This window comes from Pholcus phalangioides, unplaced genomic scaffold, assembly GCF_987345545.1.
Source record: "Pholcus phalangioides strain wild (caught in Gottingen) unplaced genomic scaffold, Ppha-v1.0 ptg000029l_1, whole genome shotgun sequence".
NCBI lineage: Eukaryota > Metazoa > Arthropoda > Arachnida > Araneae > Pholcidae > Pholcus > Pholcus phalangioides.
Genome location: NW_028301619.1, coordinates 5,716,800 through 5,744,769, shown reverse-complemented (window position 1 = coordinate 5,744,769; position 27,970 = coordinate 5,716,800). Strand labels below are relative to the sequence as shown.

The 27,970-nt window shown below is 37.2% G+C and overlaps 1 protein-coding gene across 5 annotated transcripts in view; it reads right to left on the bottom strand.

Moving 5' to 3' along the window:
* Positions 1-27,970, bottom strand: part of Pgant7 (N-acetylgalactosaminyltransferase 7) — a 213,278-nt gene that overhangs the window by 131,856 nt on the left and 53,452 nt on the right. For all 5 annotated transcript variants that reach the window (XM_089252484.1, XM_089252486.1, XM_089252485.1 and 2 more), the window contains one exon: positions 22,004-22,170. In XM_089252484.1, the coding sequence (XP_089108610.1) occupies positions 22,004-22,170 (167 nt within the window). The remainder of the gene's footprint in view (positions 1-22,003; positions 22,171-27,970) is intronic.

Here is a 27,970-nt window from a genome sequence, read left to right as displayed (position 1 = left end):
TGATCATAGTGTTGTTAGTTATTTCTGTAACTTTTCTTCAGGTAAGGTTGATAACAAAAGACTGGTTCCTTGTTTTCGAAGAACTAACTTTGATGTTTTGAGAGGAAAGTTAGCAGAAGTTTTCAAAGATCGGTTGGAATCAGTAGGGATGGTAAGTCAATGGGAGGAATTTAGTACAAAGCTGCCTTCTGTTTTACACGTTATTCCCACCTTTGTTTAAAAAAAAACATGTGTTTGTACATTATGACCAATATGGTTCATGGATAGCATGAGTAACCTTTATCTTGAAAAGAAAATAGCATTCAGAGAGAGAGTATAAAAGTGGATAAGGTGATCTGTCATTGTTTACTGATAAAAGAAGGGCAATGAAGAATGCGATACGAGATAGTAAAAAGGAAGGTGAATCTAGGTTGGCAGATAACATTGGTTCTGATCCAAAATAATTTTTTAAGTATGTCAATAATGGATGTAAGGGGACAGTTTTGCAGGTGTTGCATGGGGTAATCTTAACAGTATTCAAGTGGAAGACGTGGAGGTCCTAAATCTTCTAAAAAATGTATGTGCAAGCAAAGCACCAGGACTAGATGATATCTATCCCAGGGTCATCAGTGAATATGCTAATAAATTGTTGGTCGTAAACCTGAATTGCTGGCCTGTAAATCTGTGCGACTGGCACAGATTTACAGGAGTAGTGTTGCTGAGGGTATTGTCCCAAGGGATTGGAAGCTTGCTAATGTGGTTCCGATATTTAAAAAGGGTAGTAAAGAAGCTGGGTCCAATTATCATCCAGTGAGTTTGATGAGCTTCCTCTTGAAATATTTTGGAAATTATTATCAAAAGGCAATTGGTGAAGTGGATAATGAATTGTAGGATAATCAGTATTGGTTCAGAAAGGGGAAGTCATGTGTAACTAACCTCCTTTGCTTCACGTGACCTCCTTCGCTACATAATGATGTGGAAAGAATCTTGACGGAGTGGTTTCATCGATTTCACGCTGTAATCTTTCCAATAAATGGGAAAATTCTGAAAGGAAATGTTTTAGGGATTTAATCTCATCTGAATTCAAAAGTATTTACTGCTTTAACCACTTTATGATCAAGGACATAATACTGTGTCCAAACAGCAGTGGAATAAACTCAAACAAGTCTATCTACTTTCTTTCCGCTCTCTCCTCATCACTACAAAACTGTGTTGCAACCCTATAAAAAAATGGTTCTTTCCATCTCATGTGTAACCAACCTTCTTTGCTTTTATGATCACATGACTAAGGCCGAACACATACTGGGGAGTTGACAAAGAGAGCGATTTCAAAAGAGAAAATACATCGAGATCAGCATCGATGTTCCCTAACATACTGAGGAGGCGGAGGAGAGCAAAAATGACTGCAGGCGTTCTGAAGGGTAAAGAAGAAAAGCCTTTGAGCGGGAAACGTGACATCTCGCCAACTAGTAACCCTACCAGCCTGTTCATGCCAAATCAATCAGTTTGGCAATATTGGAGGATTCCGATAAACCAGCGGTTCTCAACCAGTGCCCTGCAGATCCCTTAGGGCTCCGTGGCCACTCGAGGGGGGGGGGAAACAGTAAATTTGAAAAAAATAATTAATATTTTTGAATAATAAAAATAAGTCAGAAACTTTGATGAATAAATAAAAAAAATAGGCGTCTGGGCTCCGCCATAGAAATTACATACCGGAAAAAGGGCTCCGTGGGTCAAAAAAGGTTGAGAAGCGCTGCAATAAACGCGTTAAGACTACAAGTCCTGTTTATATATGTTTTTAATGACTTCTTGTATCAAACCGTTATTTCGAATATTATTGCACAATATGTATAAAGATTGAAATAATTATACTTCAATCAAGATAGAGAGACAATACAATTAGTTAGACACTGAATAAAAATACATGCCTAAAATCCGCAGAAGCTAATTTCGATACTTTCAAAAGAAAATATCACCGTTAATGAGATGAAGTGAGAAGTTATCCATACACCTCGATGATGAAACCGCAATTTTTTTATGGCCAGCGTATCATTATGAAAATGATTGTTATTAGCGATAAATGTATACGTGGTCGTTAAGCACAAATTATCAGTGTGGATCCATTATTTATTAAATCCCATAATTACAGATTCCTCCTATATGCAGGGCTGTCTTAAGAGCATCATGGGCTCAAGGGCCAGATGATTTTTCTGAGGCCCTACCAGGCAAGTTCCCGAAAATCTCAACCACATCTCACTTTTGTGAAGCCTTTTTTATCTTGAGGTCCCACGGTCCTTGCCCTGGTGGACCCATGCCTTACGACGGCACTGCTTATAACCGGCATGTTCTGTGCATAACCAATTTCAATGAACGCACAGATGCTGCAATCAACTGGTTTCGATGTTTTAAGAAATACAGAAATATGTATTGTGTGTGAGATGTTCATTATTTGCATCAGAAAAAAATCTTGTGCCTCTTTCATAACACACGGCATTCCAATTTAAATCCACAGAAATAATAGATATTCAGTACAATAAAATAAAAAAGAAAAACAGAAACCATGTTTCGACAATGTTAGTAAGCGATGAGCATTCATCAGGGTGTTTATCCGTTTTCCTAAAAAACGGGATCTCAAATATTTTCCACCCGCGCCACCCATTTCCCTTATGAGGAGCCATTGGCGTACGCAAAGGGGGGATTTGGGGTTCCAACCCCCCTCCCCAAGCCAAGATTATAGTGTTATTTTGCCGGAAAAAACGTAAAACCCCCAGAAGGAAAAACAAATTTGAACCCCCCTCCCCGAGAAAATTCTGCAGTACGCCTATGTGAAGAGCAGTTGTAAGCAAAGCATTTCTTTGAAAAACCTTTGTCAGGACCACTGCGAAGCTGCACCCCTGACGAAGGTTGGCGCGCACAGTTTGAGAACCCCTGCTAATCCATCAACATGTTGACAAATCCAGGGCCGTCATTCGAGGGAGGGGAGCTTTTGAAAATACAATAAAAATGGTATATACACATACAAATATATATATACTAGGGGCTCTGCGCCCCTGCAGCCTTTGGCGGCCAACCCCCCCCCCTTCTCATCACAACATGTCTTGTTTATTTCCTCCCACTTCATCAGCGTTATGGAAAAGGACATGTGAAAGCACCAGCTTACTAAAGAAGTGAATTTTACAATAATAAAACAACAAAAAACAAATGTGATTCATCAAGTACCCCCAGAAAACTTGCCCATGGGGTCCCCAGACTCCAATTCGCTGAATTTCAGCGGGGCCCAAACTGGATTTATCTCGGGCTATCGATTTGTTGTAAATTTTACAATGTTAAACGACAGAAAAGAATGAGATTCATCCAGGGCCCCCAAAATGAAACCTGTACACATCAGGCCCCGACTTGGAAGCTTGTTGGTCATTCCCCGCTGCAAGTGCCATGAAAAATTTTCATTTGTATTCATTTTACCAACGAATAAAGTCCAAGGCCCCAACCAATTACCTGGGACACCAGTTCGCATACTTTTAGTGGGGCCCCCAGATTGGCTTTACCTCGGGCTTTCGCTGATGCAAATTCTGAAATGTTAAATAACAGAAAAAAATGAGATCCAGGCCCCCAAAATGAAACGGTCCTCTGACTCGGAGCTTGTAATACATCCCCCCCTGTGAGTGCCACGGCAAATATTCATTTGTATTCATTTTACCAATGAATAAATTCCAGCCCCCCCCCTCAGTTACTCGTGACCGAATTCGCAAATTTTATGGGGTCCCCAGACTGGATATATCTTGGGCTTCCGCTATCACAAATTTTTCAATGTTAAAGCAGCAAGAAAACAACGAGATCCATCAAGGGCCCTGGAAATCAAACCTTTTAACCCCATTAAGGTATACGTGCAATCCCCCGGGTACCCTGACCCTGTGTGTTGTGAGCACTGGTGTTATATCTATATTATACCTCTCGACATGGCCCCCCCCCCACACAAGGGCAGGGCTGACAGTGACCGGAATGATTCATATCACTTTTTGATTTTTCACACTATAAATTAACCATAGAGGGCCCCTGGAAAGCTGGTTTGGGGACTCGCCATCTATTCCAGTCTAGGCGCCGTGCTGTAGGATGTGGGAGCCTCTCCGTAAATGCACGTAACTTGGTCCCGATGGGTCAAATGGGTCCAGAATATGCTAGAGTTAAATTAATACTTGACCCAAAATCGTAACCGATTTCCGTAACAGAAAAACGTAACAGATTTCCGCCACTCAAACAACGTCACCCACTTCCGTAACATAAAATCGTCACTAATTTCGGTTGCTTAGAAACAGGCACTTTTCGAGTTTTTGTGTTTTATATTATAGAGTAGATATACATACATTGAGTTCATGTGTGTTTTCTTTCTTTGCTTTCCCCACTACCCTGGAAAACGTTGAAATGACGTTCCTGGAAAAATCTCTACAAATTTTTTTGTTGAAATTCTAAGAACATGTTCAGTATTGAGTAGAAAATTAGTGTCGACCAGCAATTCTCAATTTTTTTTCTGAGTCACGGAGACTTTTTAGTATATAATTTCTACGACGGAGCCCCGTATGCTGTTTTTTTTTTTTTTTTCATTTGGTCATAAAATTTACTGATTCACTTTACTTTAATTGAGTGAAAGTGAAGCCCCCCCCCCAACCAGTGCACATGGAGCACTGGTTGAGAACCGCTGGTATAGACAGTACATACATAGTTTTCTTTGTAAAAGATTTTTGATGTCTTTGTGGGGAAGAAATGATTTTTTCGCCCCAGCGACTGCATAATGATTTATAGTGGTACATAACTTATGATTTTTCAGTAGTTTTCCAGTTTCCGACAAAAATTTCCCACCCTTTACATTTTGCAGCCCAGGGCAAAGGGGTGGGCATAAAAAACATTGAGAGGGCTGAAAGTTGCCAGTCGTTCCGTGGTGAATCTCGAGCCCGTATGTAGAAGGGTGCAGTGCTCCGCATTATTTATTCATTAATTGGGGATGGGGGTTCTCAGCCCCCTAACACAAAATTTATTGGGGGGTTGAAATAGGCACCAGAACATGACGGTGGGGGGTTGGCTATGTCCCATGGCAGTACGTTTGTTATTAAAAACTATTCAGGGACAATTAAAAAGATGAAATTTAAGGGATGGAATTTGCGCCCCTTCTGATACTACGCCCGGGAAACCACACCCCCTCCCGCTCCCTTCCTAGTTGCAGCACTGTTCGTTCATCAGAAGGAAGTTCTGTTGCACATAGTGTAGCTTTCCATGCAAAAAGCGCAATGGGATGGGCGGAAATTTGCGAAATATCTATGCTATCTCGTAGTCCCAGTAAGATTTTCAAAAATATTCACGTCAAAAAAAATGACGGGGGGGGGGAGAGAATTAATCCGTAAAATGCTGCCACAACAATCGTCAAACTTTTAAATTAGGATAGACTGGGTTAAGCACAATGGGAATCGAAAAGAGAGAGCGCCAAAAGTGAAAAAAAATCCGAAACACTCCCTCCAAACCAAATGGGTGTGATGATGATGATGATCCCCCCTCAGATGTTTTCTTTTTTTTCCAAGAGAGCGAGGAGAAAACTGACCAATCCCCAAATAGCGTCTGATTTTACCTAAAAACAAACCGGCTTGAAAGAGTCGCGTACCTTGTGGAGTCACCTCTTTCTCCTCGTTGTCTCGCTGCCCGAGTATGTGAGGCGCAGAACAAAACAGTACATTTGTTTTCGCCGCTATTTCGTACTTCTCCGCTCACATCCCCAATATGTGTTCGGCCTACGGCTTTGTGTAAATGCAAAAATTTAGATGTTGTTTAAATTTATTTCCAGAAGGCATTTGATCAGGTTCAACATGGTTCTTGAAGTGTTTACACGAGAGTGGGATTGGGGGCAACTTGCTGCATTGGATAGAATCATGGTTAAAAGATAAGTCACAATGAGTTATGGTGAGTGGCAGGGTTATTTGGTTTAAACCACGGTTTAAACCTTGGTTTTAACCAAGTGGTTTTTTTCAAAAAATCAAATAAAAGTTGCCTAAATATAATTTATTTCCTTGAAAAATATGATATTGGTTCATTATTATACAAAATGTTTCTTTTTTACCACATTTTATATCCTTGGGGTACATTCTGATGGTATATCTTTAAATGACATAAGATTTTATAAGTGGTTTTTTTCAAAAAGTCTCATAAAAGTGGCCAGAATATATATATATTTTTCATATGAAGTATCTTAGTCATTTAAAGTTATATATAAAGTGGCCAGAATATATATATATTTTTCATATGAAGTATCTTAGTCATTTAAAGTTATATATAAAAGCCAAAATTTCTCATTCTTACAACATTTTCTAACCTTTGGCTACATTCTGATGCTCTATCTTTAGCAAATTCATGAATAAAGATAGCATCATACATCTAAATATAGTGGTGTATTATCTCACAGGGTTTCTTTTTCCCTTCACAAAGAAGCAGCTACAGTAGTGACACCATCATGCTAGGGGTAGGTGGTCCTATAATCCAATAAAGACACCAGCTGTCCTTAAAAGATAAAGACTAGTGTACTAGTTGTTACATTACCTCACATATATTTTCATTTTCTTTCCCATAAGAAGTAGCACATCTCCTACTGTATATCTCCCAGTCTTAATATTCAATAGTTATTTTTTATACTTTCACACACACACTGTTAAGCCTAGTTAATCAAGGTTCTACTGTATAGTAGTAACAGATTTATGAAAAATAATCAGCTATATACAGCGTGATTATAATTTAAGTTTTGATTCCAAAATTATATAATAAGTACTGATCAGAATGACTTGAAAATTTGCATGGATACTCCTGAAGCAATGGAAGTTTATTTCGCAAAAGAAAAAAGTGCAAAATGTGCAAGTAGATGATGCTGTACTTGGTGAGCAGTATAATCTATTTTGTGCAACCACATCATTTCGGCACTTCCACAGCATCAGTGTGTGGATAGAACTTCTATCACGATGCACATTGAAATACCAGCAAAGCAGCTGCTGAAGACCCATTTTGAGAGGATGCACCTTAACCCTTGCAACTTCTGGCTGTGGGGGTACCTTAAAATGTCATAAACAGTGGTCAGATTGCAAACTTTGGTGAATTGCAATCTCCAGCACATTCCCTATATTATGTTAGAAGTTCCTCAGGAATATTAACGGGGAGGGGGGGGGCACGTTTGGTTTAATAAAGCTGAATTGAAAGCACATCCACATTATGACCATGGCATACTCCGATTCTTTTGTTGAACAAGAATTTTTGTGCTTTCAACCTCATAGCCAGAACACGTGGTGGACAACATATTTAACATTTCTTAAAGAAGTTGTAGTTATTTGTTCAATTACTTCATTTTTTGTGATGTTTCCATGAATTATGAAATCGTGAAATGCTCTAATTAAGGTATCATTCTGCCATGACTGGCTATCATTTCCATTCTGCAAGCAAATTTCCCCCATGTTTGATGATGTCATTAATTTTACATTTTTAAGTATTTTTTCCCCTTTATCAAATAAAATTGAATTTTTTCAGGAATATTCATCTCAATTTTCAAGTCATTCTGACAATCGTTCGTTTTTTACAGTGTTTTGAAATGAGAACCTAAGTTATAATCACCCCGTATATCGTAAATCATTGCTAATTAATCTGCATTATTTATGCTTCATTAAATACATTATATTCACCTAATTTTTATTACTTTTTGCAAAATAACTTCCTAATTAAGTATACTGAAAGTAACTGGAGAAAAACCTTTATATATTATATGATTAATAATAACATTAAAAGAATTTTCAAACACACAGTAATCCATTGAGTTAAGCAAAAAATAATTACATTGCAAAAGTTGGTTTTTGTTAAAATTTGATAAATATTTATTGATTAATTAGCATGGGAATAGTGTTAATTACATGAATAAACATTTTATTTTTGTTAATTATTGGAAGTTTGAACGATTTTTCAGAAATTTCATTGTTTTTAATGTTACTACTATTTAAAACAAAAAAAAACGGTTTAAACCAAAAAAAACGGTTTAAACCAAAAAAAACGGTTTAAACCAAAAAAACCCGGTTTTTAAAAAAAAAAACGGTTTTTTTACCAAGCCTGCTGAGTGGGGAATTCTCTGATAGGACAGGCATCACAAGTGGAGTTCCTCAAAGAAGTATCCTTGGCCCCCATACTTTTTCACTTTTTATTGATAAACTCGATCAGGGTATCAAAGGGATTGCTCAGAGCCATAGTATGTCCTCTCGGGAATCAGGGGTAGATTTTTCCTTGGAGCCCCTCTTGAAAGGGTTATTATGCAAAACAAATGTAAACTTTTGTGGGGCCCCCAATTCAGGGCAGTGGCCCGGTTACCCCAGCATAGTTACGGCCCTGGGATTGCTTGCAAATTTGCACGACATGAAGCTAATGGTAGTAGTTGAGAATCAAAGCAATAGGGAGTTGCTCCAGACAACTTAAACAGGGGCAAATGACTGGAGCATGACATTTAGCGTTGACAAGTGTATGGTTGCTTATTTTGGTTTGAACAGCTGATGTTTCTCTTATGAGTTGAATGGTATCACTATCCCGGATGCAACTAGGGTCAATGATTTGGGAGTTCTCATTGATGAGCGGTTTAGGTGTTCTGATCATTAATCAGCTGTGGTCAAAAAAGCAAATAGAAAGCTCGGTTTCATTTTCAAAAAGGTATCGTCGTGTTCTTCTAAAGTATTTCTTCCGCTTTTAGAAGGCTTAGTTCGCCCTTGACTGGAGTATGCTGTAAAGTTTTTAAGATCATACCTACAGGGGGGGACATAGCCTTGGTTGAAGGGGTGGAGAGAAGAGCTACACATGTCCTTGTTGGCACGCGGACATGAGTGACTTCATTTTTTGAATATGTTTGCATTGGATGAACACAGGTGTCGGAGAGATATGATCAAATAATTCAAAATTTTCAACAGGATGGACCATGAATTATTAATACACCATCAATGGACTGCTTTTACAAGGGGACATCAGTATAGATTGGTAAGGGACAATTCTAGGTTGTGATGTCGCAGGGACCTTTTCTCTAACAGGGTTGTTAATAAATGGAATAGCTTACCCCCGGGGGTAGTAAATGTCAACACAATTGACACATTTAAAAAGAAATACAATAAACATGTTGGGGTAAATCGAGAAGTTATTCATACTCAGAATTAGACAACCATAAATATATTGTATGGGTATTGTATAATATTTTATCATGTATATATATATATTTTTTAGTTTTTATAATTTTTAATTAGGTTGCTGTATTTTAGAAGTATATGACATCCATATTTGTTATGGGTATTCTTTTTCTCAGCCACCTCATTGGGCATTTTGCCTGTTGTGGCCTTGCATTTGTATATACAATATCCTCTTCATCCATGATGTTTCCAGTTTCATTAGCACACAATTGGCATATATCTATGGCTTCTAATTTTTGGAATCTGTGTTTCTAATATATCCTAAAGCTTTTTCTAATGTGAGATATCTTTTCAACATGGCTACACACAGCTGAACATAACAAGATTATCTACAATTGCCAATCTTGGTTCACAAAAACATGCATTTCTAGGAGTGCATGAATTCAAAAATACTCACCCAATATAAACAATCCACCACAGAAACCACAGTCTTCTGTCCCATATTACCCAGAATTTGCTCCTATACACATGTCTAATAAGGAAAACACCCTATGGTTCGAACAGGAAAATTGAAGCCGTGCAGTGCACATTAGATATCCCTAGAATCCCATTCTCCTGAAAGGCCAATGTTCCATAAAAGGAACATTGAATTGTGCATTTTTGAACACACCTAGCTTGCTCACGCATAACAGTACAAAGAAACTTATTTATTTACTTTGATTGATATATTAAGTAGTAGAAACACACAAAATAATTTTCAATTTACTTCAAAATTGAAATTTTGGCAAATTTTAATTAAAATGGAGGAAAAAATGTTAAATTTCAAAATTCTATCAAAAAAGTTTGTATTAACTTGAAGTTTCAGAATTTATTTCAAAAAATACTTTTCAATCTTTTCTATATATGATAAAAAACTGGAAATGTATGAATTAATTTTTTTGATATGCTTGCAAATAAAAACTATGTTCCAATGTTAGAAACTTTAAATGGTTAATACAATTAATTTTATTAAAAATTAATTGTATACACTAATGATTGCAGCTTTTAGGAAGGCCGTAGAGAAAGGGAGAGACTTGGTGGGTCTGGTCAACCCTGAAATTTGAGAAAATGACTGAAAAAAGGGGAAAATGGCCAAATCTATTATTCTATCACCTTGGTTCCCCCCGAATGCAAGTGGTCCCCTTCTGAATGAAAGTTTTGGCTACCAGCCTAGTTTCTGATGATAAAAATTTCTTTGACATGTTCAATTAAGTACATGAATGTGGTCTGGTTCAACATTTTTCTTCTGGGATCCTGTGAAACAATGTCAGATTTCTGGGAAATTCATGGTTCCATTTCAGGTGTAGGATCTCGGGAGAGAAATACTAGTTCTCACATCATTCATAAAAGAAGTTGTCAAGCAATGGAACTGAAAGCAAGACTTCAGACAAGCCATATTGGCCTTGGAAACCGAACCAAATATTTGCAAAAACTTATTTTATTGAATAGGAAACAGATTCAGACAGGTAATACAAATCATCACTGGTTCTGCTAACCTAGTGAAGCATCTACACAACTGTGGCTAGACAAATTTGTCTATCTGCCCTGTGTGTGAAAGAAGACCACCAAACACTATGCAAGATGATATGAACTGCATTCTCTATCCTAAGAATTGGTGATCACCAAAGTAGTTATATAGTAAAGTAGTTCAATAACTAGTTGAGTTTCTGGCCATGATCTCAGGAGCTCTCCTCTGCTCCCCTTTCTCATTAAAAGGGGTATTCACAGATAGGAGCAGCCCCTCCTCACTCACTTATATATGACCATTATCATTTGCAGGCATCTCATAATTACAAGCAGTGCCGTCTTAACGCATGGGCCCACCAGGGCACGATCCGGAGCCTCAAGAGAAGAGCACAGGGATGCCGGAACATATCTGCTTGGGTTGCTAAAGCAATACTGTTGGTTTTCATGTTTTTGCTAGATCAAATTCCATATTGAGTGGATATGCAAATGTAAGTACCACGTCGGATGACATAGTGAGATTGTATAAAAAAGATTATGTGAACTCCGATCAGATGGTGATGAAGACGGAGAGCAATACGGGTATGTCGATTGATAAGGTTTTTGAGCTTAAGGATTTGAAATAAATAGATGTGTTACTTTAGTATGAAAAAATTCGTGTCTTTATTTGAATTGAATTTTTTTTTTAACAAGGTTATGGGCCCAGAGCACCCAAATCCTAAAAGCTCTAGTTTAATTGTAAATGTTATAGCTAGCGAAGTTTTCCTAGATATTGATGAATTATGGCTGAAAGTTGCTCAGATCGATTTGTTTTTCCCAAGTTGAACGAGTTCAATTATTCAACATGGAAAATGGACATGAAAGTTATCCTGATGGATCGTAATTGTTGGGACTTTGTGATGGGCACAGCTCAAGAATATCCTGACGATGCTCCAGAACGAGACAAAAGAGACTTTGCTTGGCGTAAGCAATGGTGTTACACCAGAATTTATTAAGGTGTGGAACGAAAATTTCTTCCTCTGATAAGCAACACTAATGATGGAAAAGAAGCTTGGCAAGTTTTGAAGGAAAATTTTGAACCGACATCCAGAGCCAGACTAGCATGTTTAATCGACGAATTTTTCGAGCTGAAATTTGATTCAGAGAATGAGACGATTGGCATATTTTGCAAACGAGTTGCCGAGAAACAACTTGAAGTCAACGATGCGGGATTCAAGATCCCAGAAATTTTATGCTGTTTCCAGTTGATCCGACGTCTACCACAAAAGTACGATAATTTAGTACAAATCCTATATCGTTTAGCGGACGACGAATTCTCTTTCTTGAACGTCGAGAAACAACTAATTAGTGAAGCTGGTAGAATCCAACTAAAAGAAAAAGACTCTAACGCAACAGCAATTGACTGTGCATATGCAATGAAATCAAAAAAATGTAATCGGGCTAAATCGAGTCGCCGTTCTCAAATCGACAGCAGTGGATGCGTGTTGGACAAACCAAACGAACAATCTAGGTCTTCAACCACCTACGATCATCTTATGGGGCCGTCGAAATTTGCACGTACTGTAAAGGGACTAATCACAAGGTGGATCTATGCTTCAAAAAGAAAAAAAGTGACAGTGATCATCGAAAGAATACTCAGACTATGTTTTGTGATAGTGCAATCATCGATCAAGAACAAGCCTTCTCATCGACAAGAAAGATGGAAGAATTCCTGATTGACACAGCAGCGACTTCACATTTTTGTAATCAACGATCATGGTTCAAGAGCTTTAGAGAACTGCCATCATCAGAAGCGCTTGTAGCTGACAAGGACTATACATCCAAGATCCTTGGGGTAGGTGATATTGATTTTGTTATTAAAGATGTAAAAGGTGACGTTAACGTAACTCTCATGGATGTATTGTATGTACCAAATATGAGGAGAAACTTACTAAGCAGAGCTAAAATAGACTTGGGCGGAAACAAAATTATTTGGAAAAATAACAAAATGCTTGTATATAACAAATGGTTGAAATATTTCTTTACTGTTTTTCATAAAGGTTTATTATATGTGTTATATGGTTATCCAAAAATTAATGACGGGAATGATATTGAAGCACATGGCTTAGATTCTGACTGTGTGCATAAGAGGTTTTGTTACATAAATGTTCCTGTAATTAAAAATATGAGTCTAAATAATAGCGTAAAAGGTCTAGAAAATGTGAAATTTAAAAACGCTAATTGCATAACTTGTAATATCACGAAGTCTAAGAGAGTATGTCTGACTAAAAACTACGAATATGCCAGAAATACAAAATGTGTTCTTGAAAGAATCCACATGGATTTATGGAGGCCTGCTCCCATGAAATAGTTAAATGGAGGTAAATATTTTTTGTCAATCATTGACGACTATTCAAGAAAAGTTGATGTGTTTATCTTAAAAAACAAAGATGAGGTGTTTGAATATTTCAAACAATATTTGTCTAAAGCTGAAAAAGAAACTGGTAAAAGGTTGAAGTCAGAACCGATAATGGGTTAGAATTCATTCACAAGACGTTTGAAAATTTTCTAAGAGACTTGGGAATAGGAATTGAAAGGAGCGCAATTTTTACTCCAGAACAAAACGGTGTAGCGGAGAGGTTCAATGGCACATCGATGGACGCTGTACGAGCTATGCTACATGACAGTAAACTAAAACCATCATTTTGGGCCGAAGCTTTACTAACCTATGTTCACGTCAAGAACAGGTGTATACACAAACTCACTAAAGGGTTAATACCTATACAAATTTGGACAGGTCATAAACCATCTGTCCGACATTTTCGAAGCTTTGGATCTTTGGCTTTCGTGCATGTTCCAAAAGCTTACAGAAATAAATTTCAAGCTAAAGCGAAAATTGGAATTTTCTTGGGATACGCTAACCAGAGAAAAGGATACCGAATTTGGATTCCTAAAGAGTGTGAAGTTGTTGAAAGTATTCATGTAAAAATTGATGAATCAAAAATTGGTGTTATTTCACTGTTCGGTCATGAAAATAAGTTTGAATATGGTTCTTATGAACTAGACAAAAATGTTAGACAATTTGAAGATTCAGAGAAAAAATCTACTGACGTATCTAATTGGATAAGGGAAGAAAACCCCAAAACTACAAGTTCACGTGTAAATGTGTATTATTTCCCTACATCTAAACGATCAGAAAGACTTAGAAATTTGAATGATGTCAAAAAATATTGTGAGAAAAATAATTTGAAGTTTGATCCAAATCAATTCAATTTTAAACTAGTTGTGAAAACTGCAAGTGAAAAAGTTGAATCTGATGAAAATGCGGATTTTGTGGATATTTTTCAATGTGAAGCTTACAACGTTGAAATTCCAAAAACATTTGAGGAAACGCAAAATTCACAGTTCAAGGAAAAATGGGATCAAGCTATGGATGATGAAATTGAGATCATGAACGATCGGCAAGTTTGGGATCTTGTTGAACCACCTCCAAATGCAAAAATATTAGGCTGCCGGTGGATATACAATATCAAACGAGATGACAAAAATAACATCAAGGGATTCAAAGCAAGATTGGTGGCTCAGGGTTTCAATCAGAAACGAGGTATTGACTTTACCGATGTTTTTTTCCCCCAGTCGTAAATTTCGATATAATCAAATATTTGTTTGTATATTAGTTAGCTCATTGAATTGGTGTCATTTTCAAATTGACGTTAAATCAGCTTACTTGTATGGTAATCTTGATGAAACTGTATATATGAGACAACCCGTAGGTTATATTTCTGAAAAATATAAAAATTATGTGTGCCTATTAAAAAAGGCTATATATGGTTTACACCAGAGCGGACGTCAATGGAACTTTGAATTAGACAAAATATTACTAAATCTGGGATATTATAAATGTAAATGGTGTAATTGTGTTTATAAATTGAACAAAGTAATTTTGATTGTATATGTTGATGATATTGTAATATTTGGTAAAACTGAAAAAGATGCAAAAATCGAGATCAATAGAATTAAAGACATGTTAGATATAACTGAATTAGGGCCAGTAAAATATTTACTTGGCGTAAATTTTGAAAAAATTGGTGATTCAATGTATTTATATCAGGAAACTTATATTGATAAATTGATTTCTAGATTTAAAAATTTACCGAAACGAAATGTACAATTACCTTTAAAAGTTGGATGTAAATTACCGGATAGAGAAAATGAAATTTGTGAAAATGACTTAATGCGTGAAATACCCTATAGATCATTAATAGGATGTTTGTCATTTATAGCAAGTCTTTTGAGACCCGACATTTCATACGTAGTTAATACTATGGCACAATTTTGTAATGGGTACACGTATCACCATTGGACTGTTTTAGTTCATGTATTGAATTATATTTTTGAGACTAAGCATTGTAAGATAAATTTGTCTAATGTAAAGAATTTTTTATTGAAAGCATATTCTGATGCAAATTGGAGATGTAATCTTAGTGAAAGACATTCAACTAGTGGATATTTGATTATGCTCGGAGAAATCCCGGTATCATGGAAATCGCAGAAGCAAAAATGCATTGCATTGAGTTCCATGGAATCGGAATTAGTAGCTTTAACTGAATGTTCGAAGGAATTAATATGGTATTCGAGGATACTTAAAGAATTGAATGTTCTTGAAAATGAAATTGCTATATTGTATTGTGATAATCAAGCGGCTATTCATATTGCTAAAAATAATGTTGAAAATAATAAGACCAAGCATATAGACATTAAGTACAAGTTTGTACGTAAATTGTTGAATGATAACTTATTTCAATTGAAATATGCAAGTACGAAAAATAATCTTGCAGATTTTTTAACCAAGCCTCTTATCAAGGAAAAATTTTAAAAAATTGTTGATGGATTTTTCAATTATTCTTTGATTCGATCAATGGGGCCGATTGTTGGTTTTCATGTTTTTGCTCGATCAAATTCCATATTGAGTGGATATGCAAATGTAAGTACCGCGTCGGATGACATAGTGAGATTGTATAAAAAAGATTATGTGAACTCCGATCAGATGGTGATGAAGACGGAGACCGATACGGGTATGTCGATTGATAAGGTTTTTGAGCTTAAGGATTTGAAATAAATAGATGTGTTACTTTAGTATGAAAAAATTTGTGTCTTTATTTGAATTGAATTTTTTTTTAACAAATACCAATCATACCAATCACCATTTGAACATAGACAAATATTGCACTGATAGCGCTTTTTTTTTTAAATTAAAATTTTTGAAGACATATCCGTGGGACCCTTTCCTTGTAAGGAGTTGCATTGCTGTAGCTCTTTTTGTTTGCAAATCATTTCAGGTCCAAGGGACTTTCCCATACACCCCATATGTCAATTAAGCATGAGAATAAAATGAGCATCATAGAATCTCAATACCACAACAGTAGTCATAGCAACAGACTGGAGACAGTACATTTCAATCCTTTGAGTGGCATAAATAAGATATCTCGCCTCTTTATTTTAGCATTGGCAAGCCCAAATATTTTGTAAAGTTAATCCCTCTCTCAGAGGAACACTTTTCCCTATACCAATGGTTCACAAACTTTTGTCAACCATGGCTTCCTTGCCTAATTCATGATTCGTCAGCGGCTTCTTAGGATAGATTAATAGATATTTTTCCGTATAAAACAACTTCTTCAAAGCATAAATGGGTGCACAAATCAATATCTCAAGCTCGCTACGACACCCCACATAAAGGTTGCCGATGTCCCTAGAAACAGCGACGCACGCTTTGAAAACACTAATCTATACCCATTACTTTTTCATTAGTTTATATACTCATTTAATGCTGAAAATCATAAGAAAGCTTATTACTATTATGCCATGTAAATGGTTAAAAGGCATCAATCAATAGTCTCATCAATGTAGTTAAAAAGTACAAAAAAAGTCACAGAAAATAAAACTTTTAAAATAAAATTTAAAAAAAAAAAAAATAATAATAAATGCAACAATGGCATAGCTTTGTTATCTGAAGTTTATACCGCAAAAAAAAATCAGACTACAGAATTGTTTATTACAGTGCTATTATCAAAATTAAAATTCAAAGCATACGTTTAAATAAACAAATACAGACACAGAAACATGTAATTAAAAAAAACATCTTAGTAAAATGAGATGCTATATATTGAGATTCAAAGAGGAAGGAGAAATGATTCGACGTCTGTTTTTCCATTTCTTACGAATTCTGGCAGTGTGAGGGATAATTTGTGAAGGAAAAAAAATACATAAATGACTTCAAATAAAAAGAAAATATACACAACGTTTTAATTATCACCATGAAGTTATCGTCTAAAACAGTGTTTCTCAACCGCGATGTGACATCAATTGTACCGGGCCCAAGAATATATGCATTACCCTTTCATTTTTCAAGCATTTCCATGGATAACTAATTGGTTTATTTCACTATTATGGTACATATTATTTTAATTTCTCAGTCTAAAAATCATTTACAAGGGGAAAGATGAAAAACCCTCCCAGAACAAAGGCTTGCAGCCGCTTTTGTAAATTATAAGAATTTGGAGGATCCCTCTTTCCCTTATCGCACTGGAAATCCTTCGTTTTGTTGCAAGGCCCAAAGGAAGGGAAACATGTCTCTGGTCCTCCCCTCCCCCCTCGAAACTAGTATTTTTTTCTCATTTTCGTATTTGTGAGTATCTGTCTTCATGAGGCCCAAACAATACAGCAGGGGTGGGGAATGTTTTTCCATACTTTCCGTCCCTTTTCCCCGAAAATATCCTACTGCTTTAGGGCTCTCTGTTGACAACCAGATGACCCTGTTGTTTGCGTGTTCACGGTTTGCCATTGTCGGCACCACAGAAAATGACCTGAAGAAATAATGCCATGAGAAAACTCAGTACCCACGTTCCTTGGAGACTAGAAAAACATCTGTGCTACTCGTCAAGCTGCATAACTTCAAAGGGGAATAAGTTTCTTTTTTTCCTCTGAAACAAATATTTCTATAGGGAGAGGAAAAAATCTTTTTGCAAGACCCATTGTGAACACATATGTTCAATTAACAATATTGAAGCTGTTGGCCTTTTTTTACTCAGCGAAAAGAGAGCCGCTGATAGCATGCAATTAGTGTGCGGCTAAAATTTCCTCTGTTTTCTTGAATAGATATACAGTATACCTACCACATGAGTGGGGAAAAAATCGTTTCTGCTGTACAGCAATACGGATTCCTATGCTGAACTCAGGGCCATAACTGAATGCTTGGCCACCCGGGGCAAGCGCGCATTTTGACGCCTCCTTGTAATGTTGAAGGTGAGGTTTCAGAATGAAATTTGCGTCCCCTTGGGTCTACCGTGCGGGACATGAAACCTGTCTGCTTCCCCCCCTAGTTGCGGCCCTGGCTGGACTTCCTATGGTGTGTAATTTTTTTCCCCGCTCAATGTCCGTCGGATGACCAGCTGCATGTAGAGAATCGAACCATTCCTCGCCGTTCATGTAAGATTGAACTATTTATTTATGTCAGATAGTAGTCATCACAAATTTGCTCTATTGGAATAATGAAACGCTCTTATGTGAGCAAAAAAAAAATGCTTAAGATTTGTTTCTTTCAAAGTTCAAAGGATTTCATAGTAACACATTGATGAACTAGACTTCTACCCCACGTAAGTTTGCTTTTATCTAAATGTTTTTCTTTCTTTTGTGTAATTAACTGTAGAAAAACCATCCGCTGTCGTTTAAACTGGGAATGTTGCCAATAACTTTCAATAATTCTGAAAAAATTTCAGAATTATTGAAAGAAATTCTGAATTTTTATTGCGTGTGGTGCAGGAATTATTTCTTTCAATTATTTTTGATTCATCAAGTCCAAAATTTTTATCAGTTTCAGGATTTTATTTTCCTCTCATTAGTTAAAATTACCTTCAGTGCTGAATTTTTGCCAGTTTTTGTGTTAATCTATTGACTTGTGTATTTAACATTTTCTGTATGGATATTTCACAGCATTCGCATGTATATTTTGAAATAATGGATGCCGATTCCTCAGGGGCGTAACCAGAAATTTCGTTTGGGGGCCATTTTCATTTCGGGGGGGGGGGGGGGAAATCAAAGTGATACAACAATAGATTTGGCCATCTTTTTCCCTTTTTTCCCACATTTCGGGAGGGAACCAGACCCTCAATTCCCCCCCCCCACTACGCTCTTGCGATTCCTACCCCCAAACATATAAAAGCGGGCAAATATTTTTCGTGTCCGAAACTATTGAGACGTACCGAGCCCCTTAGGTAAGCGGTCATTCAAGTATTACGTCAGCATCGATGGCGGGCAGGGGGGGGGGTGTGGTTCCCGATTTGCTGACTTTTGATGACAAGGGGGGAAGGTTTTGGATGATGCTTACGTCACCAACCACCCTTTATGAAAATATTAAATATTATTTGCATCTTACTCGGTCCGTCAAAAACGAAAACCTTTGGATAGATTGTGGGTGCCTGAACTAACATTCTTCCTAATGATAAATTCCTTACAGAGCCTCTTCAGCGATCTCTAAATGTTTCACGGATCCTTCAAAATGCTCTGGAACTGTGCAAGTGATCCGTAATTATGCCACGGATCGCTTAAGTAATCTGGGAATGTTCCGCGAGTTATACTTAAGTGATATTTGAATGTGCCATGGGCTTATTTCAGTGATCTGAAAATGTGCCACGGGCTTACTTCAGTGATCCGAAAATGTGCCATGGGCCACTGGAATGCTCTGGAATTGTGCCACGGGCTATTTAAGCGATCTGTAAATGTGCCGCTTAGTTCATTTTCACAAAATTAGGTTTGAGGGGGCAAGCCACATCAGATAACCTTCAGACTCACATTTGGTCCGGGGGTCCTGGGTTTATCATATATGGCTTAAAGGGTGGGTTGCAATCAATTTCTGAAAGAGCAATTTTGAGTTCTTACCCTTCAAATAGCATTGAAATTAACAGAAATCGATTATAATAACACATATAAAGGTATTTTCTTTCGAAATTTTAATTTTTTAAAATGTTTTTTACATTAAAAAATATTTTTTCGTCTGGGGGGGGGCGCACAAACCCATATGGCCCTCCCTCCTGCATACGTTTCTGATCCCAACAATATGCGTTAAGAGGTAGAGGGCGGTGACGAACGTCAGTAGAGGCTGACGAAATTTTGCTGACAAGGGGGGGGGGATCAAAAATGGCTAAAAATTTGCTGACGTAATCCTTGAATGGCCCAAAGGGCGGAAGTGTCGTCAAAAAGTATGGGTCCACCCAGGCACGGCTTGGAGGGTGCAAGAAAAGAGGAGCCTCATGAAAATTAGATCTGGTTGAAACTTTTGATAATTTGTGTAATAGGGCCTCAGAAAAATCACTTGGCCTGGAGGCCCGTCAAAGATCCTAGCGCAGGCAGCGTTGGAAGATGTGTGGGTCTCTTATACACTTATATTATGTCAGGGGTTCTCACACTTTTTCCACACCGGGCACATCTTTTCCTAATCAACGTTTATCAGCGGCTCCCCAGAGCAGTTTAACAGTCTGTTCGGAAAACCTTTTCAAAATGCCGCGGCACACAGTTCGAGAACCCCTGCATTACTTTCTGTTTTCGATGTAAGCTTCCCCAATATTCTGAAACACTATACTCAAATGACCCACAACGTTACTGTGTGGTGATGGTTGTCAGTTTAAATTATCGGGAAACGCGAATCCAACTAAATAATCAACAAAATCCAATTCAATCATTGATTAAAAACCGTAAAATACATACGATAGAACTATTCGATTTCAGAATATGCATTAGCATGGTTTTAAAGAATTGATGATCAAAACCATTATTGATTGATTATTAAAGCCATTTTCCACCACTTTATCGATTTATAATAGAATTTCACAGTTTTATATGAATATTATGAGGGGGGACTCCGGGCATCGGTCCCAGAGACATTTTGGATTCATAACCTTCAAAAAACATTTTAAATCAACAGAAATTGAAAAATATAGCACACATAAAAAGGTATTTTCTTTCAATATTTTAATTTATTCAAAAAAATAATTTTAATTTTTGATTGTCTCTTGGGCAGGGCCGTCTTTAGAGCATCATGGGCCCCAGGGCTAAGCGATTTTTCTGAGATCCCCCCGGCAAATTCTCGAAAATTTTAACTGGTTCTCATTCTTGTGAGACCCGCGTTCTCTTGCGGCCCCTGGGCCGTGCCCAGGTTGGCCCATGCATTAAGACGGCACTGGTCTTGGGGCAGACACGGTACCCTATACCCCCTCTTGCATAGGTTTGTTACATTTTACTGTAGTAAAAATTTTACCACTACTACAAAAGTAGGTTGAAGAACGGGTCATCGCTAAAATCAAATAGATTCAAAACAAAAAAACAGGACACTACTTCAAAAAAGACGTATGGTCAGTGGGAAATATATGTAAATATCGTGGCTTGTACAGAGAAATGACTCGCATACTTTGAGCAACACCAATCATTTTTGACTTCCGGCGTCCCTGGAAGAGCATAACCTCCATGCCTAACAATGACATCCAACCAGTCTACGATAGAACACAAGCTTTTTTACTTGCAACAACATTTTGGCAACTATAGTGATGATTAATGTCAGAAAAATGCAAGTTACAAATGGCTCTGCATGTGTACAGTATTATATATAACATTGTAATTTATATGGAGTCAATGAATCCTGTAAACACAGGGGTGCATTACCCAAATTTCATTTATCTAAATCAGCGGTTCTTAATCTTAGTGACTTATTTTTAGTGTAAAATTTCTATGGTGGAGCTTAGGCTTATAGTAATAGGTCTTATTAGTAGGCCTCACTTTTTTTTATTTATTTACCAAATTTACTGATTTTATTTTGTTTTCCAAGAGTGGCTGTGGTGCTCCTGGGAAGTGTACAGTGAGCTCAGAGGGCTCCACAGAGCCCCAGCCGAGAACCACTAATTTCAATCAGTCTTGGTGGCAGGATTTCATTTGCTGTCAATGTATAAATTACCATTTGATTTCCATAATGATGTATAATAATTATAAAAGACTAGCTATAATAAAGCTGCCCAGGTTTTCTTTAATTGCTGGTAGGATTGAAAAAATGAAAACCATTATAAAAGAATAAACTATTATATACCTAATACTGGCAGCATTAAAGAAGTGACAAACCATTATAATGGCATATGCATGTCTGAAACACATTGCTAGGGATCCACAGTAACGAAAATATCAAGTTGGGTCCCGTTTGGTATATATGTAAAATTTGGTGACGATAGATCTAAAATTGTAGATTTGTATTGAGAGAACATGAACAGAGAGACAGACAATCAATTATATATATTTCAAAATAAAGTTTTATTAATGAAAGTGAATTTTCATACCTTTGTCACTATAATCATCAACCAAAACTATTTCTTTTAGAAATTGTGGTGGTGTTCTGTTTAGTACACTATGAACTGTTCTCAACAAGGTTGACCACCCTTCATTATGAAACACAATCACAACACTTGTGGTAGGAAGATCTTCAGGATATTGCCAGTATTTGCATCTGAAATGGAAAAACAATCAAAAACAACACAGCAAAATAAAAATATATATAAGATATACTTCACAGTGGTGAAGCATATAATATATCTACTACTTAATACCATTTATAGATGGCAGCACCATCCTGCCTTGTAAGAGTGATAGTAATAAAGAAGGGCATCACCATCATGCTCTGGATGCCATGCTAACTGGTTGTAGCAATCTATGTCCATCGCTATAGTTATGGATCTTATTATATGGATCAAACAGTAAATAGCCAAGCTTCAATATATATCATGGTGTCAGTTAGAGAAATGCTCACGTATTTTTGAATTTACGCTTAAAAGATGATCCGAAAAAGATGGCGAACAGCCTGCCGACCATCCAGCCATTTGATGCCGGAGCAAACCTGTCCGAAGCATGGAGGTATTGTAAGGAAGACTTCTTGGATTATTTAGAAGCGCTTAAATACTACGAATACTACAGAGGCAGAAACTACGAAAACTGCTCTTTTTCGTCATGTGTGTGGAAAGGAATTGAAGAAGCAGTTTCGATCCTTCGATATTGCACCAGCAGTGGCAAGCACTGCGATATCGCTCAAACAAATCCTTTGTGAGTTCGACAAATATTTCTCGGACTATCGGGACAAGTTTTATGCATCTTTCAAATTCCTTGAAATAAAACAAGAAAAAGGTGAAAAATTTGCCGACTATTATTCGCGACTACGATGCGCGGCCGTCGACTGTAATTACGGGCAGTCGATGGAAAGAATGCTCCGTGACAAGTGCCGTCTTAACGCATGGGCACACCCAGGCACGGTCCGGGGGCCTCATAAAAATGAGATCTGATTAAAATTTTACTAGAATTTACCAGGTACAGCATCAGAAAAGCCACTTGGCCAGGGGCCCACGATGCTCTTAAGACGGCCCTTTTTGTGACAAGATCATCCAAAGACTGAGTGACAAAACACTACAAGAAAGACTGGTCAGAGAAACGAGTAGATCAACAAAAACACGGCAGGACATCATTAGCGAGTGCAAAACGTGGGAACATAGTAAGGCACAGGCAACGCAGATAGGTGAAAGCAAAATAACGGTAGACGCCGTAAGGAGAAACAAACACCACACAGCAGAATCGCGGCCAGCAAACAACGAAAACGTCGAGCAGAGAGACTGTAAACAGTGTGGAAAAAAAACACCGTCCGAAAGAGTGTCCAGCATTCGGAAGTAAGTGCCGCAAGTGCGGTGGAAAAAATCACTGGGCCAAAGTTTGTAGGAAAAAGACTTTCTATAAAAGAACAAATACTCGCCGAGTTAACACAGTAGATCATGCCAGTGACGACAGCGGCTCAGATACTGTTTATTTAGGTGAATTAAAATCAATTGATGCCTTAGATAATGAAAAACCAAACTCCGTGTAGCTTCAGAAGATCCTAGTTAATGGGAACAAAGTCAAATTTAAGCTGGATACTGGAGCACAAGTGAACATTATAACTCAGAGTGAACTGCTAAAATGGGAAATAAAGCCAACTGTAAAGAAAAGTAAACAACCAGTGCTAGTCTACAGTGATAATGTAGTTCCAATATTGGGTGAGTATTCGTTAACTTGTGAGGTCAAGAATCAGAAGAAAAGTTTCAAATTTGCCCTATATTAGGCCTAGTTGCTTGCAATGAATTAGGACTAACTAAAAGATTGAATGACCTTATGAAAATGAACAGAAATTCACATAAGAGTGATACACCGGAAGAAGCTATGAAAGAATTCTCAGATGTTTTTACTTGTGTGGGACGACTCAAAAGTACTGTAAAAATTAAATTGAAGGAAAATTATGCACCAAATGTGGCAGCTCCACAAAAAGTGCCATTGGCTCTTCATGGCAAAGTGAAAGAGGAGCTCAAAAGCATGAGTGATAATGGAATAATTGCAAAAGTAGAGGAACCTACTGAGTGGGTCAGCAACGTGGTTGTGGTGAATACACCCAAAAAATTACACATTTGTCTAGACCCAAGGCCATTAAATGATGCCGTATAAAGACCTTACTATCAAATACCAGCAGCCGATAATCTGATAACAAAGCTGCAAGGATGTAAAGTATTTACAATCTTAGATGCAAAAAATGGATTCTGGCAGTTACTACTTGATGAAGAATAGTTATTTTTAACAACGTTCACAACAGCTTGGGGAAGATATCAATTTTTAGTTTTACCATTTGGGCTAAACAATGCCCCAGAAGAGTTTCAGAGGGCAATGAATGAAATTTTTGAAGATGATCCAGAAATAAATCCATACTTTGATGACATAACCCTTGGATCTTCATCCATGCAAGAACATTGCCAGTTACTCCGTCGAACCCTGACACGAGCCAGAGAAGCTAATCTTAAGTTCAATATTGAAAAGACACAATTAGCCTTAACATCAGTCAATTATTTGAGACATATAATGTCTGATACTGGAATGACTCCAGATCCCAAAAAAGTTAAGGCCGTTAACGAGTTTGCTGTTCCCAAATGTCTTGGGGATCTACGAAGATTTCTTGGAATGATAACTTATCTAGCCAAGTTCACTCCTCACTTGTTCAGTTTAACTAACTCCCTCCGTCAGCTATTAAAACAAGATACTGAGTGACTGTGGGATGAAAATACCCAACGTGATTTTGACAAATTAAAACAAATGATAGAGCAAACTCCATGTCTACAATATTTTGATGTGAAAAGGTCAGTGATTGTTTCAGTGGATGCCAGCCAGCATGGATTAGGAGCAGTTCTCCTACAAGATAACAAACCAGTTGCATATGGATCTGCTACACTTACAGCAGCTCAAACACGCTATGCACAGATCGAGAAAGAACTGTTAGCTGTGATCTATAGACTTGAACATTCAATTATTACACCTATGGAAGATCGGTAGTTATTCAAACCAATTACAAGCCCCTTCTAGGGTTGAGTAAAAAGCAACATGACACAATCTTTCCCAGACTTCAGCGCATGCTGTTGAGATTGAACAAATATGATGTTGAACTTATGTTCATACCTGGTAAAGAGCTAGAGATTGCAGACGCCTTGTTAAGAGCTCAATTGCCAAATGATAAATTTGAAGAGGACTACGAACAAGAAGCAGCTGCCTCGATAAATCTCTTTGCATGTGCTACACCCAATAAGTGGCGCGAATATGCTTCGATGACAGCGAGTGATGCAGGATATGCTTCATCATGTTCAAAAGGGATAGCCAGAAAAGAGTAGAACCAGAGCAGCAGCTCAGCCTTACTGGCACTGTAGAGATGAGCTGTATTATTATAAAGAAGGAATAATATGCAGAGGCCAGAGACTTGTTGTGCCACAAGTTGCAAGACCAGAAGTCTTGGAAAAACTGCATGTCTCGCATGAGGTATTATTGCTTGCAAATTGAAAGCTAGAGGCCTACTGGCCGAAAATAAATGACGATGTGGAAAACTACATCAATAGATGTAAAATCTGTCAGTAAAATCAGAGGGCAAATTCTAAAGTCCTGTTCAAACAAATTCTGCCTGGAAGACCATGGGAAAAAATGGCATGTGACTTTTTCTACTTGATAGGTCAACAGTATCTTTTGATGATCGATTATTTCTCAAAGTACATAGAAGTTAAAAACATGAAGAGTACTAATGCAAAGGCAGTAATAGAAGCAATGAAAAGCATCTTTGCAAGGCATGGAATACCAGAAGAATTGGTGAATGACGGAGGGCCTGTTGGGGAAAAAAAAATAAAAAAATTCATGCCTTATGCAAATGACGGATTACGCTCGTCGACAACCGGTCGATTCCCATGAAGGAAAGAATTTCCCTGTCTATAAAAGATGATGTTTGTTCTTGATCAGTGTTAATTTTTTTTATGGTTATAGTTCAATATATGTTCGTTATGTCTCGTCACTATGTTATTTTCATGCCTAAGCCAGATGTGAAATTAAATGAAGTCTTTAATCAAATTGAGTTTTTATTGAGCGACACTGCACACTGTGCTGACAGGGCCACCATTTAATGCAGAAAGTCTTCGAAAATTTTTCAAAGAGTGGAACGTGACACACAGTATTACTTCACCTCACTTTCCCAGAAGCAACGGCCAAGTTGAGAGAGCTGTACAAACTTTGAAGAAGTCTCTAACAAAAGCTCTAGAAGAAGGTAAAGATTTATATACAGTCCTACGGGATTATAGGATACAACCTACACAGGATCTTCCATCTCTTACTGAACTGCTGATGGGCAGACGATTAAGATCCTTTTTGACAACTCATCCTCATCAACTCAAGCCAAAGTTTTCTACAGCTGAAACCAGTAAAATCTTGAAAACTAGACAAGCATATCAGAAAAAAAGATTTGACAAACATGCAATGCATCATTCTGAACTCAAACAAGGCTCAAGGGTCTGGTTCAAAAAAAGACCTTGTGAACCGTGGCAACAAGGTGTCATAACCAAGACAGGACTGAAATCTCGTTCCTATATCATCGAGGGAAAAGAAGGAGGTACATATCGAAGAAATAGACATCACATAAGAGAAGACAGAACAACTAATGAGAAGATCACCAGAACCAGAACAGTTGAAGATTTGTACCCTTTAACGGCAGTTAAAAACATGACATCTTCAACTTCAGGTACAATTCCAGGAGCAGGTCAAATCCTGAGAAAGTCAGCGAGGACTGTAGTTAAACCCATACGTTATAGACAATAAATTGAATATTCATTATCATACATTAACTATAATAGAAGTTTAATGTTTCTTTAAAAAAAAGATGTGTAATAAATCTATTATTTAATACCATTTATAGATGGCAGCACCATCCTGCCTTGTAAGATGGTGATAGTAATAAAGAAAGGCATCATGCTCTGGATGCCATGCTAACTGGTTGTAGCAATCTATGTCCATCGCTATAGTTAGTGGACCAAACAGTAAATAGCCAAACTTCAATATATATCAAAGCATTTCTTACTTTTTTTCTTATATAGTGGGGAATTAAAATTACTAATACAAAGGGAATATTTTTCAAGCTTTTAATTACTCCAAAGAGTTTGAAATAGTTTATAGTTATAAAAAAAAGTTTTTAAAAGTTTTAACAATTAACAATTGATAAATTTTTTTTGAATACTTAAAAATTCATTCTAGAGAGTTTCAGAGCTTATTATCATGTACCATACTTTTTCGAGGCTTAGTTTGTTCTGGACTGGAGTATGCTGTAAGGTTTTAGACACCATACCTGCAGAGGGACATAGACTTGGTTGAAAGGGTGCGGAGAAGAACTACGCGTGTCCTTATTGGCACACGGGGCTTGAGTTATGAAGAGAGACTTCATTTTTTGAATATGTTTATATTGGATGAACGCAGGTGTCGAGGAGATATGATCGAAGTGTTAAAAATTTTCAATGCGATGGATAGAATGGACCATGAACTTTTAGCACACCGCCAATTGACTGCTTTTATATGGAATAGCTTACCCCAGGAGTTAGTAAATTGTAACACAATTGACACGTTTAAAAAGAAATAAGATAAACATGTTGGGGTTAATCGAGAAGCTATCCATAGTTAGAATAAGACAACCATAAGTATTCTTTATGGGCATTGTATAATATTTTATCATGTGTATATATTGTTTATAATTTTTGATAATTGCATTTTTAATTGGGTTGCTGTATTTTTGAAATATATGACATCCATATTTTTATGGGCATCTTTTCTCAGCCACCTCGTTGGGCATTTTGCCTGTTGTGGCTTTGTATTTGTACTTTTTGCAAGAAAAGCACATATGTATTAGATAACACTTGATAACAGTTTCATGAAGTATTTGCTGTGCATGA